General features: G+C 39.9%; 1 protein-coding gene across 1 annotated transcript; it reads left to right on the top strand.

Annotated features, from left to right (window-relative positions):
• The first annotated feature begins 325 nt into the window (after positions 1-325).
• PLRG1 (pleiotropic regulator 1) lies at positions 326-16,317 on the top strand. Its single transcript, XM_065693216.1, has 15 exons — positions 326-433; positions 2,200-2,306; positions 2,519-2,661; positions 3,710-3,763; positions 4,234-4,327; positions 4,697-4,787; positions 7,367-7,468; positions 8,782-8,874; positions 9,239-9,388; positions 9,504-9,605; positions 10,100-10,202; positions 10,788-10,896; positions 12,429-12,568; positions 14,952-15,145; positions 16,113-16,317. The coding sequence occupies exons 1-15, from the start codon at positions 425-427 to the stop codon at positions 16,170-16,172; spliced, it is 1,551 nt and encodes a 516-aa protein (XP_065549288.1). The 5' UTR covers positions 326-424; the 3' UTR covers positions 16,173-16,317.
• Positions 16,318-16,862: the final 545 nt, after the last annotated feature.

Raw genomic sequence — 16,862 nt, 5'->3', positions numbered from 1 at the left:
TAAAACCAGGCTGACCAGAGGGCACCCAACCCCTCAGCGGGGGGAAGCGCGGCATAAGCGGCGCCGACTCCTTCGCCACCCTGGTTTATGAAACTCCAGGTGCCTTTCACAAAGCTGAACACTGCTCTCTCCTGGCCGATAGCCCTCCCTGCAGACCTCTCGCCGCCCCTCCTGCCCGGCTCCGCACACTACCACAGCGCCAGCGAGTCTCGAACCCACGACCTCGGCCCGCCCCGCAAGTGCCGTAAAACCCACCCCCATGAGGGCCCGCCCCCGAGCCTTTATCTGCTCCGCCCCTCGCGCGCGCGAGTCTCTGACTGCGCCTTCGCCATGCGTCACTTCCGTTGCTGCGCGAGGCAAGTGCCGGAAGCGTCTCCATAGCGGTCTCGGAGTGAGGTGGTGGTGGTTGGAACTTGCCGGCGCCATGGTGGAGGTGAGGGGTGGGAGAGGCTTCGGTTCCCTCCAGTGGGCACCTTGTGTGGTCCCTGCTTTGTCGTTGGGGCGCGCCGGGAGGGACTAGGTAGCGCTGCCGGGCGGCTTGGCCTGTGATGGGGTCGGGGGGGAAGCCGGCGGGGACCACCGAGCATCTCAGCGCACCCCCACTTCGACCTCGGTGCGAAAACGCCGCTGTGGTGATAGGCCACGGCCGGCCCTCTGCCTGCCCAGCCCCTGCCGCGGGGACAGCGAGTGGGGCACCGGCGTGAAGACTGTAGTGCGCGGGTTTGCGGCGGGAGGAAGCAGCAGGCAGCAGGTTTGGTTTGAAAGACACGCCGGATGCGGTGTTTGTGCTGGGGTCTGGGAAATGATGTTGTGATTGCCAGCCTCCGGTGACTTACTGGTTTTGTCAGCTAGCCAAAGAAACGGAATCCGGCCTGTGAGGGTTTGGAGGTGAAACTATGGAGAAAGCCACTGGTTTTACAGGCCCTGGAGTAGTTACTGTGGAGTGAACATCATGCACTTCTAAAAGCAAGTAGTGTTGTCAGGAGCATGTATGAAGACTGCTGCTCTATGTAACATGAGCAGGGCTTTTTACAAAAAAGTATTTGTCAGAAAATATTTGTAAATGCTTTTTCCCTACGGGGGAGGTGTTGTGTTACCTAGTACTCGTGTTGATTTCAACAGCTGCTGTTGTTGAATAGTAATTATCTTCTATTATTCTAATCTCTTCAGATGTATGAAATTCCTAATCCTACTCTAAATGTTTTGGTTCTGGGTTTTTTCTCCTATTTAATACCTGGAGCTTGTAGAAAAGTATTGAGCCAGAGCAGAAAACTTTGTGTAGCTGCTGCTGAGTCAGGAAGATAATAGCCACTGCAAAATGGGTTGGTAAGTGGACAAACAACTTTGAAGGCAGGAAAACAAAACTTACAGATAACTAAATAGGGAAAGCACTTGTGTAGTGAGTCTTGAAGGCTGGGCAGTGCCGGAAGTTATTCATGTAGCTTCCAGTTTGTTGCCATTTTTTGTGTGACATAGAGAACGTACAGTCATGCAGAGTTTTGGCTTTGTACCTGAGCAAGCAGGCTCAGATTTACAATGGTTTTATTTCTTTTTTTTTCCACTGCGAGGAAAATATTAGCAAGAAATTACTTGTGCTGTTAATAAGTAAAAAGCCTTTATAAGTTAATAGCTTTTTAACTCTGCTTGTTAGTTTCTGGATGGGAATTGTAAGTATGTTTTGCTTATAGTAACAAAGGAAAATTATAAAAGGAAAACAAGCTTTGTCAGGTTTTATCCCAAGTTTTCTCTTAGTAAACTGCCGTGTTTGTCTAAGGTGTCACAGAAACTGGTGATTGCTCTTGCTCTTTTTCTGATGGTAGTGAAATAAAACTTACAGAAGTGTTTTCAGAATTCGTTATTTTATTGCCTACTTACAAAACCAGATTGTGAAAGGAGGAGGGGAAAAAGCTTATACACTCATGGAGTTGTCTTGTAGATACCAGTGCAGAAAGCCTGATCAAAGTTTTTGGCAGTTTCCAAGAAAGGGATTGTTATTTCGAGTAAACACTAAATTAAAACAATTAACAGATAAACATAATTTTCTAGTTTCCAAGAAGAGTGGTATTTTCTGTGAACTAAACAGTGCTATGTTGTCTAATGGGACTGAAGTCTGGAAATTGCTACTTGGTTTAATCTATGTTTCAGTTTTTCATGTAATTATAATCAAATGTATTTAAATGTTCTTTTCTTTCCTCTTAGGAAGTCCAAAAGCATTCTGTGCACACACTTGTGTTCAGATCTTTGAAGAGGACTCATGATATGTTTGTAGCTGATAATGCCAAGCCTATCCCGTTAGATGATGAAAGGTAAGTACTGCACTCAGTCAAGTTTTAACCTGTGTTAGTGATTGCTCCATCCAAGTCAGAAGTTCAGAAGGTTCTGTAGAGTTAACAAAGTAATCTTGAGGGGGAAAAAAAAATACCATAAAGTAAGTTGTATAAAGTCTCTCAGATCTTTCAAAACTTAGTAACAACAAAAATCAGGGTTTATTCAGGATTATGCTTTACTCTCCCAACAGTCACAAAGTAAAGATGGCAGTCAAGTTACGTACGGAGTATGGCTCAGTATTACACATGCCTACTCTTAAAGAAAACTTGAGAGAGAAAGGAGCTTCAAACACCGGGGATCCTTATGGACACAAACAGTACTCTGGAAATCAAGGTTAGTTTGCTCTTAAGGGTATATTTGTCCTTTCTTTTGTAACAGCCTCACTGATGTAAAATCCAAAGAATGCAGTCCAGTGTTAATCCATTGGTAATAAAGGTGTAAAACAAAATACTTTTTTTTATTTATTTTTTTATTGTTTAATATTTTTCTTGCTTATGTCTATAGGAGGTAAGTGATTCAGAGCAAGGAGGAAGCTTGTTTTAACAAAGGAATTATAGGCTGCTGTGAAGTTTTTACAGTGACTCATTGGTAAAAAGAGCAAATTTTATGGTAACATTAGTGTAAGCTGTACTTGGGTATTAGAAAGATGAGTAATGTATTTCTCCTTTTTACATGTTCATGATGGTCAAGGACGTGTTTTTTATTTGGTTGGGGTTTGTTTTGGTTTCATTTTTATTTTGTTTCGTAACGTTTTTTCATGCTTCCTTTAGCTCTGCAACTATAAAACCAGAAAATTATATTAAATCTGTAGGCTTTTTTCAGCCTGTGCTTGGTTATATATAAAATCTGTATGTAATAAGTAGATCCCTTATGGAAACTTCTAAAGAGTGCCAAATGCCACCTTATTTTAGTTAAGGTTTCTGTTGGTTTTTTCTCAAGGTACTTTATTTGGGAGTATTCTGCAATATGTTGAGAGATAATGAAAAATCTTTAAAGAAAAAAAAAAATCTTTTTCTTTTCTGATACCACAGACCAGTTGTCTTTACTAGCTTATGTTTCAGACACCAGTGCTATTTGTGTACTTGAATTCTTTTCTATGATTGCTACTACAAAAGGCATCTTTGACCGTATGAAGATTTTTCTCTTGAGAGTCCCTCTTGATAACGGGTATCCTCACCATTTAATTTTTTTTTCCTTTTACTATTGAGTTTTAGAAAACAGAGATAATTGGAACAAATGAAATTAAAATAAAAAATGTTTGTGTAGTACACTAGAAGTGATTGTTAGTTTCTTCTGCTGCTGTTTTGCTTTATTTCCTGTTTGAGTACATCATTTGCAGTATGAAATGTAATTATTAATACAACATTTTGTTGCTCTTCAGGACAAGAAATTGAGTATTTGATAACTGGCACACATCCATATCCACCTGGGCCTGGTAAGTAAACTTCTGTGTGCCTGGGTTTTTTGGCTTCCTGTAACAACACGGTATCCTCCATCCTAGCAGGAGCAGTCTTCCTCTTGCTGTGAATCCATACCTCATAGTAGTGGGAAATGCAATTTAAGACTTTCATGGTATTGATACAGACAGTTTTGTGACTGATAGGAAGGAGGAGGATCTAGGTACAGATGCTGTGTCTTCTCACTGAGCCTCAGTGAATATAAGTTTGCTGTGAGGTGGTCATTCATTTCTACGAGATTTCACCTTGTGTGGTAACATTATGACAAAAATGTTTTAGAAATCTCCTCTTTGATATTGTGGTCCCCTTTCTCTGGGAGACTTTTCCCTGAGAAAGAGACGTTAAGGTCTAATAATTTGTGTCATTTGGTTTTGTCTGTGCTTGGAAGGGTTTTGGTGTTGTTACATTGGCCATTGCTAATTGTCACTACTGTTTTATTTTTTTCAAGGTGTGGCTCTGACAGCAGACACTAAGGTACAGAGGATGCCTAGTGAATCTGCAGCACAGTCCTTAGCTGTGGCACTTCCTGCTTCTCAATCCAGGTACTGATGTGTTACTTCATTAACACTTTTCTGTGGGGATTTCAAAGCAAAATACTGAAGTCAGAATAGGAGCTACTTTGAGCATTTTGTATGATCTCATTTATGAAATGATTGAAGAAACTACTTTTAGTGTGGTCAGGCATCATTTTTCTGTGCCCTACTGTTTTCATGGAAAAGAAAAAATGAGGCTTTGTTTGTGGGTGTCTTTTACCTTGAGGTGGTCAGTCACAGGAACAGGTTGCCCAGAGAGGTTGTGGAGTCTCCATTCTTGGAGGTGTACAGCACTCAACTGGATGTAGCTGTGCGATAACTTATTGTTGAGTAAAAGAAAGTTGATTCCAATTCATCAATCATTTTCATTCAACCTAGGTTGGATGCAAGTCGGACAGCTGCTGGTGTGGGTGATATTTACAGGCATGCTGGGATGCCTGAGCGTTCACAGCCTCCTGGGATGTCCGTGGTGAGTTGCACATCTAATGTGAAAAGTACGATGGCACTGCACGGCACCAGCAATCCAGGAGGTTCCTCGATTGTGTGGAAGACAATTTCCTTCTACAAGTAATAAGAGGAGCCGACAAGGAGAGGTGCCATGCTTGACCTTGTTCTCACCAACAGGGAAGGGCTTGTTGAGAATGTGGTACTCCAGGGCAGCCTTGGATGCAGCGATCACGAGATGGTCGAATTTGAGATCCCCAAGACAGTGAGAAGAGTGTGTAGCAAGCTCACTGCCCTGGACTTCAAAAGAGCAGACTTTGGCCTCTTCAGGAGCCTGCTTAGTAAGGCTCCATGGGATAAAGCCCTGGAGGGCAGGGGGGCCCAAGACTGTTGGTTGGTATTCAAGGATCACCTGCTACAAGCTCAGGAGTGCTGCATCCCAACTAGAAGGAAGTGCAGCAGAAGGGCAAGGAGACCTCCTTGGATGGATAAGGAGCTGCTGAGATTATAAAAAATGGAAGCAAGGACAGGCGGCCTGGGTAGAGTACAGGGATGTTGTCCAGGAAGCTAGGGACCAGGTTAGGAAGGTTAAGGCCCAGTTAGAATTAAACTTGGCCAGGGATGTTAAGGATAACAGGAAGGGATTCTACAGGTACGTAGCAAACAAAAAACAGACTAGGGACAAAATAGGCCCCCTGAGGAAGCTTTCGGGAGAACTGGCTACACAGGATTTGGAGAAGGCTGAGGTTCTGAATGACTTCTTTGCCTCGGTCTTCACTGGCAAAGGCTCTGACTGCACCACCCAGTTCTTAGAAGGTAGATGCAGGGGCTGTGAGAATGAAAACTTTGGGCCCACTGTAGGAGAGGATCTGGCTCGAGACCATCTTAAAAATCTGAACGTGCACAAGTCCATGGGACCTGATGGAATCCATCCGCGGGTCCTGAAGGAGCTGGCAAATGAAGTTGCTAAGCCACTGGCCATCATATTTGAAAAATCATGGCAGTCAGGTGAAGTTCCCAACGACTGGAAAAAGGGAAATATAACCCCCATTTTCAAGAAGGGGAAAATGGAAGACCCGGGGAATTACAGACCAGTCAGTCTCACCTCTGTGCCTGGTAAAATCTTGGAGCACATTCTCCTGGAAGGCATGCTAAGGCACATGAAAAACAATGAGGTGCTTGGTGACAGCCAGCATGGCTTCACTAAGGGGAAATCCTGCCTGACCAATTTGGTGGACTTCTATGATGGGGCTACAGAACTGATAGACAAGGGTAAAGCAGTTGATGTCATTTACCTGGACTTGTGCAAAGCGTTTGACACTGTCCCACACAACATCCTTGTCTGTAAACTGGAGAGATCAATTTGATGGATGGACCACTCGGTGGATAAAGAGCTGGCTGGCTGGCCACACACAAAGAGTTGTGGTCAATGGCTCGATGTCTGGCTGAAGACCGGTAACGAGTGGTGTCCCTCAGGGATCGGTGTTGGGACCGGTCTTGTTTAACATCTTTGTCGCTGACACGGACAGTGGGATTGAGTGTGCCCTCAGCAAGTTTGCCGATGACACCAAGCTGTGTGGTTCAGTTTATATGCTGGAGGGAAGAGATGCCATCCAGAGGGACCTTGACACGCTTGTGAGGTGGGCTGATGCCAACCTTATGAAGTTTATCCATGACAAGTGCAAGGTCCTACACCTGGGTCTGAGCAACCACAGGGACAGCTACAGAGAAGAGATTCAGAGCGGCCCTGCAGAGAAGGACTTGGGGGTGCTGGTCGATGAGAAAATGAACATGAGCCGGCAGTGTGCGCTCGCAGCCCAGAAAGCCAACCGTATCCTGGGCTGCATCAAAAGGAGCGTGACCAGCAGGTCGAAGGAGGTGATCCTGCCCCTCTACTCTGCTCTTGTGAGACCTCACCTGGAGTGTTGTGTGCAGTTCTGGTGTCCTCAACATAAAAAGGACATGGAACTGCTGGAACAAGTCCAGAGGAGGGCCATGAGGATGATCAGGGGGCTGAAGCACCTCCTGTATGAAGATAGGCTGAGAAAGTTGGGGCTGTTCAGCCTGGAGAAGAGAAGGCTGCATGGAGACCTCATAGCAGCCTTCCAATACCTGAAGGGGGCCTATAGGGACGCTGGGGAGGGCTCTTCGTCAGGGACTGTAGTGACAGGACAAGGGGTAATGGGTTAAAACTTCAACAGGGGAAGTTTAGATTGGATATAAGGAGGAAATTCTTTCCTGTTAGGGTGGTGAAGCACTGGAATTGGTTGCCGAGGGAGGTTGTGAGTGCTCCATCACTGTCAGTGTTCAAGGCCAGGTTGGATGAAGCCTTGTGTTGGATGGTTTAGTGTGAGGTGTCCCTGCCCATGGCCCGGGGATTGGAACTAGATGATCTTGAGGTCCTTTGCAACCCTAACTATTCTACGATTCTATGATTCTATGTAGTGTTCACCAGATTGCTTCTGGATACATTTGTGTGTTGTGTGGAGATCTCCTGACTGACTAAATGTAATCAGTGTTGAGACATCACAACCAGAAGTCTTTAGGTTCTAGGTAATGAGGTAAGTTATAAAACATAAGAGTAACCTTCCTTTTGACTTACAGGCTATGGTGGAAGCTGGTGGAAACAAAAATTCTGCATTAATGGCAAAGAAGGCTCCAACCATGCCCAAACCTCAGTGGCATCCACCTTGGAAACTGTACAGAGTAAGTTACAAATGTGTGAATATGAACATGCACATAGAAGTAAATGAGTATTTTCTGTTCTATGAAGACCTCAAAGCATAATTTTCCCTCTCATTCACAAAAATTAAATCAAATGAAAAGTGATCACAACTAAGTTGCATATGTACACTTCCTTCTATATGGCAAATTATTTTGTAAACATTGTAAATTTTACCCTTATGTTTACGTAGGTGTAGCTGTGTTGTGATAAATTTGTTATAGAGTTTGTTTTTTCTAGTCTGATTCTTTGATAGAGGAACTCAAAGGCAAGGTACAAAATTTGAAGCTAGTAACATGTTCAAGAAATACTGTTAATGCAATAAAATTGTCTCCAGAAACACTTAAAGGCAGTCACTGAGTCGGCCAGACTTCTTTTACTTGATATGAAAATGGGGAGAAGAGCTGAATACTTAAATTACAAATTATCTCTGTGGTTTAGATTGTTTGACTTCTAGTCTTGTTTTCTAATTACTCTAATTTGCCTTTTAATTTTCTTAGCCATTCCCCCTGAATCTGATACCATCTTCAAACATTTTGGTGATAAGTATGGCAGGGGAGCTGAGTTGAATAGAAAATCTCTAAGCATGTGTATCTGTTCAGATCTTTTCAACTTTTCAGGTGCATCTGTTTGAATGTGTACCTTTTTTTCTTAAGGTGCTGATTCTTACTATGAAATTCGAGCAATTTTATATTTTGTCTAAGAAAGGGTCAACATTATGAATGTTAGGCTTTCCTGACACTGAAAAATCTTATGCTCTGGTATCAGAACTTCATTAGCAATGTTCACCTGAATGTAGCATCATATGTAGGCATTTAGATCTTCAGAAGAGTCCTGAGTGCTGCATTAGTCATGAATCTTAAATTACTTTTTGAGATTAGCCTTTTTGAAAAAAGCACTTCAGCTCAAATTTATATAATTGTTCTTTATTTTTGTGTAAGTGGTATGAAGCAGCAGAAGGAAGTTGTGCTTAAGTCCAGTCTTTCTCTGCAAAGCCTCAAGTGGTGAGCCACAGTGTTATGGACTGTCAAAGGACTTGAAAAAGTTGCATATAGGAACAGGATATTTCTGTATTGCAAGTTCCCAAAGTCTATATGACTTCTCAATTTTCGGTAGTTTCTTCATTTAACTAAAGTAGAAATCAAGCTCTCTTCGGATCTAATTTTACTTTTGACTTTTTTGGGAGTATACATTTGCTGGTGAGTACAAACGAATTCCAGTGCTGAGAAATGAAAGTTATACTGGCAGATGTACATGTATTATTTTTGATTTAAAAATTTTTTTATTCTTTCTAAAGGTTATCAGTGGTCACCTGGGCTGGGTGAGATGTATTGCAGTAGAACCAGGAAATCAGTGGTTTGTTACCGGCTCTGCTGACAGAACCATAAAGGTAAGAGGCTGGAAGAAATCACTGACAAAGTTGGGGTGGGGGGTGTTAGCTTTTTGTTGTCTTGTTTAAAAATGTCTTCAGCCCTTGGAAACAAATTCTTGCAACTCCTTGTAGCATAACTGCTTGCAGAATAATGAACTGCAGAACAGTTCTTTTAATTTATCACCTAGTCATAAAGGATTTGTGGAGTACTACTACTTCTTGAGATTTCATTTATTATATGGTAGTAGCTGGAGGGCAAATGTCTATGTTACTGTAAGTTTTGATTTACAGTGCAGCAGGGTCACTTACATCTGTGCTGTTTACCCAGACTGTTACTGGATAGCTTTTACCTGTCTACCTCAAAATCCCTATTTTGGTGCAGATCTGGGACCTTGCTAGTGGCAAATTGAAATTGTCTTTGACGGGACACATCAGTACTGTGCGAGGGGTGATAGTAAGTGCAAGAAGTCCATACCTCTTTTCTTGTGGAGAAGACAAACAAGTGAAATGCTGGGATCTTGAGTACAATAAGGTAAGCTAGTTTCTTTAATTTTAATTAATTGGTGGTGTCAGATATAAAAATCAAAGCATTTAGAAAAATCTTTCAAATATCAAGTTAGTGTGTGTGCATTTTTTTACTCACCTAGGTTATTAGGCATTACCATGGTCATCTCAGTGCTGTGTATGGTTTAGACCTGCATCCAACAATAGATGTACTGGTAACGTGTAGCAGAGATTCAACAGCACGAGTAAGTATAGCATTGTTACTTTCTAATATCTTGCTATGTCAGTGTTTCAGCATCTTCCATTTGTAAAAGTTAACATGAAATCAAGATGAAAACACTAAGATGATTTATTTTAGCTTTGTCTTCCATTGTTGATAAAACTCAGGCCTGAATACACAAAAATCCAGTGTCACTTCAAGATAAGGTTTTATTTCTTAATTTAGTGGGTAGACCTCATAGCGTGTATATAGGATGGCTTAGCATTTAGAAGGGTAGTGTGGCTTTATGGTGACTTCAAGTTATTTGTATGTCTAGAAATTCAGTGGCAGGCTTCCTGCTCCCCTTGCAGTTTTCCAGTTGAGGCACCTGTGTGATGAACTTGGATAAAAAAATACAACCTAAATACTGTTTAATCTGTAGAACTATGGCAAGGAATTAATGGTATCAACGATAGTGCCTAAGATACACTGAATGTGCACCTCTTACTGACTTCTGACATATTTACTGTGAATTCATAGATCTGGGATGTAAGGACAAAAGCCAGTGTGCACACACTATCAGGACACACAAATGCAGTAGCGACAGTGAAGTGCCAGGCTGCAGAACCACAAATTATTACAGGTATGGTGGGCATGGCTTCACAGGTAACATGATTGAAAAACCTAATAATTTTGGTATGTGTTCATTAATTATGTGAGGTTCATAATGCAATCCTTGTTCATTTACTTTGTTTCTCTTATTAGTTTTCTGTTGAAAATAGTCAATACCGTGGTTATTTCATACTGTTAATGGTGTGTTTAAGCAGATATAGATGTACATTGCTTGAATATTTTTCTGCACTTTGTTTCTGGTGTTTACATTTTCTGTTGTACTATGAATTGAGACTTGCCTTCTCTGTGATATATAACAGTTCTCCCAAATTCAGTTAAGAAGTGTCCAGTACCATGGTAAAATATTCTTTATCTTCTTTCCCGTTGCATAAAAATTCGGCTTTGCTGTGTAACTTAGCTCTTAAATTTCAAACTGTATAAAAAGACCATTACAACCCAGCATCTTCCTCATCTAGAGAGGCATTTAATAGCATATTTTTGTAACAAGCATAGCATTTTTGTCTTTTTTGCATATAAGTTTTTGGCTGCCTTATCAAAGTAGTAATGATGATAGAATCAATATGATGGTTTCTACTACTTTTTATTTTCATTGTAGGCAGTCATGATACTACCATACGGCTCTGGGATTTAGTGGCAGGAAAAACTCGTGTTACTTTAACAAATCACAAGAAATCTGTTAGAGCAGTAGTGCTGCACCCAAGACAGTAAGTTTTCCTCATTCTTTTACACTTTCACAGTTCAGAACGTTGCGTGGTGACAGAAAGCCAATGTGAGTGATGATTTAGAATGGTAGGACATAATAATGTGAAAAACTAGTGAGCTTAGAATGCTGTAAGAAGTACGTATATCAGTTCTCAAATACCTTTTACTACATTGATTGTGCTCCCCCGGCATTGGTGTACATTAGCAATCCTGAGAATGTGTTACATCCCACAGAATTTCTTATGTATGTGCCTTTGAAGTCATTGAAATCAGTGACACAGTAAGGCTAATGATAAAGATATAACTGAATGATTGTTAGCAGAAAGTGAAGTCAGTTTGTAGAATGGTACATGTGTGAATAACGCTAAAGGAAACAGGGATTAATACAAAGTGGGGGTTTTGAATATGTGGTTCTCTGCACAAAACATTTCAGTCTAATAGATCTTAAAAAGAAACTTCTTGAACTTAGTCTTTGAAGCAGGTGTTGTTGGAAGTGTTCTCAATTTAGATGCTATATTTTGATGCATCTGCAGCTGCCTGTTTGAATAAATACGCATTAAAACAATGCAGAAAAGGAATTCGCATAGAACTATAATACTTCTTCACCTCTAATATTTTAAAATTCTGTCAGTGCAGAAATTCAGAACCTTTAATATGAATAAATTCTGACCAATCTGTGTTTCTTAAAAATTGTGACAGTCTTATGCTATGCCTGTTAGCTGTACCAGAGAAAAACCCTACTTTTACTTACATTCTGAAAAACAATCTGGTTTCAGATTTATCAATTGTACCTCTTTGGAACTAAACTTGAACTGTTTTTATCAAGCTATAGCAACTGTCAGCCTAGTATTTTTTTGTATTTCAGTATTTCTGGTTTTTTTTTTTTTTTTTTTTAAAGGTCTAGTTCTTTTCCTAATTATTTTTTTTAATTGAAGGGTAAATTAAATAGCAAATGGCTTAGACATTGTGTCAATTGAAAATATTCCTACAGGGGTTTGTATGTGCTACCGAAATAACCTTGTAACTTCTCGCGCATGTTAAAATGAGGGAATTGCTTGTTTTAGGGTAACTCAGTGAAACAAGTTCTCTTTCATAGTTCACTTTTTTGCAGTTCTTTATCTTTGGTTGTACAGTTTTGAGTGACTAACCAATAGTTTTTTTTTTTTATTTGGGGTTTGCTGGGTTTTTTTCCTTTGGTACCTTTGCTGATGGTGCACTTAAACCTGAAAATTTGCCAGAATAGCAATTGAGAAGAACTTAGTGTGCATTTATAATATTTGTTGACATATTAACACTCTGTATTTCGTAGGATTTATAAATTTTAGGTAGTCTATGGAGCAGAAAGAAAACAGTAGAAATAGGTAATTCATGATGTCATAAATTTGCTTCATTTTATGTGAAGTAAAAATGTCAGAAAAGCAGTTTTAGTATTAAGTAACTTTGAAGCTAGAATTTAACAGCAGTTTCAGTGAAGGATGTCAGCTATACCTGCAGCTGTTTTGAACTTCAACATACTGTGCTTATTTTCTTTCAGTTACACATTTGCGTCTGGTTCTCCAGATAATATTAAGCAGTGGAAATTCCCAGATGGAAATTTCATTCAGAACCTCTCTGGTCACAATGCTATTATCAACACCCTGGCTGTAAATTCCGATGGTGTTCTGGTCTCAGGAGGTAAAAATGAGAAATAAATGTTTGTATTTCCCCTTTACACTCCTCTAAAATGGCCGTAGGTCCTTAGACAAAGATGCTAGCTGAGATGTCCTTTATCTGGGCCTATAAACCTACTACAGCGTACAACTTCATAGTCAGTAGGGCCACTTTTATATTCTTGGATGTTACTGAGCTTCATGCACAAAAATGTATTTGAAGTTACTTTTAATGTGCTGCAGGGAAGAGGTTTCCTCTTCTCACCTGACTGCTTGTGCAAGGCTCCAGATTTCATCCTCTGTGACAGAGTTCTCTCAGAAGTGGTGTGGAGACTGGGAGCTGCCAGAGACACCAGGTTCTTTATCAGCTGTTAGTAACAAGTTGATGCAGTGAGAATGGATAGAGCATGTAGAAACATCTTGCCGAGGCCTGCTGTACCATTTAAATGTGAGCTCTTCCTTGGTCCTTGTGCAGCACAAATGCACTGGTTCTGTTGTTTCAAAGTTTCCTGCACACATTTTCTGATGTTACTTTGATTGTTCAAAAGATTGATGGCTAATCTCCAAATATTACTGTGAATCAAACCCATGTTTACTTAGCAATATTATGTGTTCAAGCATTCGGAAATTAAGAAACTAATCCTTTGGCTCCAGTGCTTATGGGAGGATTTTGTGTCTATTGTGACACGTGGATTTATTTTTTTCATTCGAAAGCTTCCAGAATTTAATAAGTCATCTGATACATTAGAGTATTGTTATCGGTCTGTGAGCCCCCGACCTCTTAGAGCTATTAGTTGGTATTCAGGTACCTATGTTGGGGTAGCAGAAGAATACTGAATGCTTACTGTCTGATCATGAATAATTTTATGTAAGAACACTTACCTCATTGTAGGTAGCATTTTTCTGTATATTAGTTACCCAAGCACTGTAATAAAATTACTTTGTTGGAAGTACGTGTTACTTAAACCATAGTTTGTGAAATTTGAGTTCTGTGTTTGTACAAGACAAAGTACATACATAGATGTCCAGTTGCCGGCTGGGTTTAAACCGTGACAGTAAGCTTTCTTTCAAAAAAGCTTGTTACTAAAAAAGCTTTTAGAAATCCCAATGGGAAGATGGTGTGTTTTTAATGTAGATGTTGTTATAAACAGGGAAGGAATAAACAGTGTGGAAAAAGAAAATGCTAATTTTACAGCTTGAGAGCCTGAGCTCTACAGTAACGGTTCAGGATTTCACGAGAGGTTAAACCCAAATCTCTGAGGTCCTAGAGCAGTTGCTTAATTACCAAGTTGCCCTGGGAGAGCTCTAGCAGAGGAAAGTGAATTAAGAGGCCAGGCTGTGGTGTTCCACATAACTTGCAGAGCATGAGTTTATATGTCTCAGTTTTGCTTGTCTAATATTTTGGGTAGTTGTGAACAAGGAGGGGACTCAGTTCACAGCATCACACATGATAACTTAAGATAGGTTCCATGAGTTGTCATGATACTTACAAAAAAACATTTCTGTGTTTGTAACCAGAGAATAACAAAAAAAAGTAACAATGAAGCTACACTGTGGAAATGCACTTGGTTCCTCTTGGTCCCATTAGATAGAGTATATCCTGTAGGCTAGGGTTGTGGAGTAAGACGGAAATGTGCTAAGCAGGAGTTGGAAGATAGCTGATAGTAAGTCAGTTTACAGTGATTATGTTTTCAAGCATGTATAAATAAATAAGTTGATGCTGAATTAAAGTAAGTTGAAGTTACCATAGGAACTGTTAAAAACACCCTTCTTGGCTTTTTTTTTTTGTCTAGCTGGTAGCTGTGGAGCATTTTTAAATAGATCTGTTTTGGCTGGATAATGCTTTGGGGGCAGAGGTTGTTTTTTGTAACTGAAAAATTGCTTGAGAGCATCCTTGTGAATACAGAGTTCAGATTGCTATGAATACCCTGTAGCTGATGCCAGTAGCAGTAATATTGGCAATGGTTTGAAATGGATTTGAAATAGAGCCTCTGCAAACATTACACTATTTCCCATTACTGACTCCTTAATGTCTATAATCTGTTTGACAGGTTGATGTCTGTTCAACTTTAGTGGAGCTATTGAACAAGGAGCTTGATACTGAGAATGCCAGTCCTTGCTGTGCTTCCAAAGCACCTTGCTTCAGTTGCCATGTGATGTAGTGTGTCATCTCTCTGGGTTATCTAATACAAAGCTGGATGAGATTGTGAGGAAGCTTCTGTCAGCCTTAAACAAGATCAGCCTTTCTTAACTAAGAAGGAAACCAGTAGAAAATAGGAAACCTTGTAGGCTTTAATGAGCTATTTTACATGAATGTTATAGCTGATGTATTAATTACTTGTTCATGATACTGTTTTGAGAAAACTAGTAGAAATTAACTGGTTAAAAATACAGTTTTTTTGTTTTAGCTGACAATGGTACAATGCATCTTTGGGACTGGAGAACTGGATACAATTTCCAGAGAGTACATGCAGCTGTGCAGCCGGGCTCTTTGGACAGTGAATCAGGAATATTTGCGTGTGTTTTTGACCAGTCAGAAAGCAGACTGCTAACTGCTGAAGCTGATAAGACCATCAAAGTATACAAAGAAGATGATACTGCGGTATGTCAAAGTGGCTTTTTAATGTTATGCAGATCAATAAGAAACATACACAGACTTGTGTAATCAATTTTATTGAAGTTTGGAAGCAATATGTTTGCAATAACATTAAGAAGACAGTAGCTAGTTTCTGCACTCCTAATTTTTTATTATATGCTATAGTACAAATAAGTGTCAGGCCTGTCAACTCTTCTGCAGAAGTCCTTTGCGATGAGGTTTGGAGAAATCTTAATACAATGATGCATACTGCATTTTAAAGCCAGTAGGGGACTGTGTGTGGTTGTATTGATTAAAACATGGGAATTTGCAATAAGATTACATTTGAAAGATTTATTGTACTTCTGTATATGATTTAGATTAGTCATTTGCTTTGGCAATTTCTAGAATTCAGAGTAAATAGTCTATTTATAAGCTGTTACTCTCAAATCCAGATCCATTTACTAGTGGATAAGCCAATAGATTATTATATAGTTTATCAGTGTATGTCTTTGATAGAAAGGATATAAGGATTTTCATTAAACCTTAGGATTTTTGCATTGAATTAGACTTGGAACAACTCTTAGGTCTGAAGGAATACGGAATATTTTATCCATTTTGTGACTGGGCAGAATGTAGACTCTGGCATCAGCCATTACTGATGTTAACATCGCTGGAAGGACTGTCTCTGGAATTCGTGTTCTTGTGCTTTGATCACTACAGTGTTGTTCCTGAGGTGCCACTGGCAACATGATTTTTGTCCTTGTTGCAAAAAAACCCACACGGAATAAGTTTTGTCGTGTACTTCAGACATTGGGATGATATAAAGTTCCATATGGGTAAATTAATTCCATAGTAGATTAGGTAATTACAGTGTTACATATGCCATAGAGTATATATGCTATGTGAGTAACATTTTAAACTAAACCCTAATTACAGGTGAATTTCGTCTTAAAAAAAAAAACCTTATGAGATTTTTCTTTTTTCTCTTTAGACTGAAGAAACTCATCCTGTCAGCTGGAAGCCAGAAATTATCAAGAGAAAGCGATTTTAGTGCAGCAGGATACTTATACTATAATTTTGTTTTGGCTTTCCTGAGAGCATTCAGTCACATTTTGTTCTGCCTGCAACAGCAGAGCAGAAAGTCAGCTAAGTCATTGCTATTTCAACATGTTTTATAATAAATTTTATTTCTCTTCCCTTTTGTCTTTTTTTTTTTTTGGTGTGATCCCAGCGAACCAGTTGCAGCTGTTAACTTTCTCTTTGTGAAGCATGTATAGTTCATGAAAAGGATAGATGTGCAGGTGGTTACTTTTTTGTGTGAATCTACCGAGTGTAGGTCTAAAAATATTTTGATGAGCCAGGTTTTCTGAAAGACGCTTGCTTGACTCCAGAAGTTAATTGCAAGTTCATGCATAGAAGGCATGTACTAGGAATTTCTTGTTTGACTTTTAGATTTTAGACCAGTATAGCTTACTGTACATATGCTAATTGTATACTGCAATGGAACGGTATATATACTAAATTACAGAGTAACTGTAATCAAGAAAGGAGCAGGACAGTATAATAATGATGTAGTTTACCTTATAAACCCAGCCACTGAGCATTGCCAGTGCTGTATTATTGAATGAAATAGATCTTCAAAGTGTTTCTTTCCTTAGGAAAGCTTTCATATGCAGCTACTCATCTTATTTCATTTCAGAGTGGACCTCCTATAGGAAGCACCACTGTCAAATCATACCGT

The sequence above is a fragment of the Lathamus discolor genome, chromosome 1 (assembly GCF_037157495.1).
Source record: "Lathamus discolor isolate bLatDis1 chromosome 1, bLatDis1.hap1, whole genome shotgun sequence".
Classification (NCBI taxonomy): domain Eukaryota; kingdom Metazoa; phylum Chordata; class Aves; order Psittaciformes; family Psittacidae; genus Lathamus; species Lathamus discolor.
The sequence above is the reverse complement of the archived record's forward strand: the minus strand, read 5'-3'. Positions and strand labels throughout refer to the sequence as shown.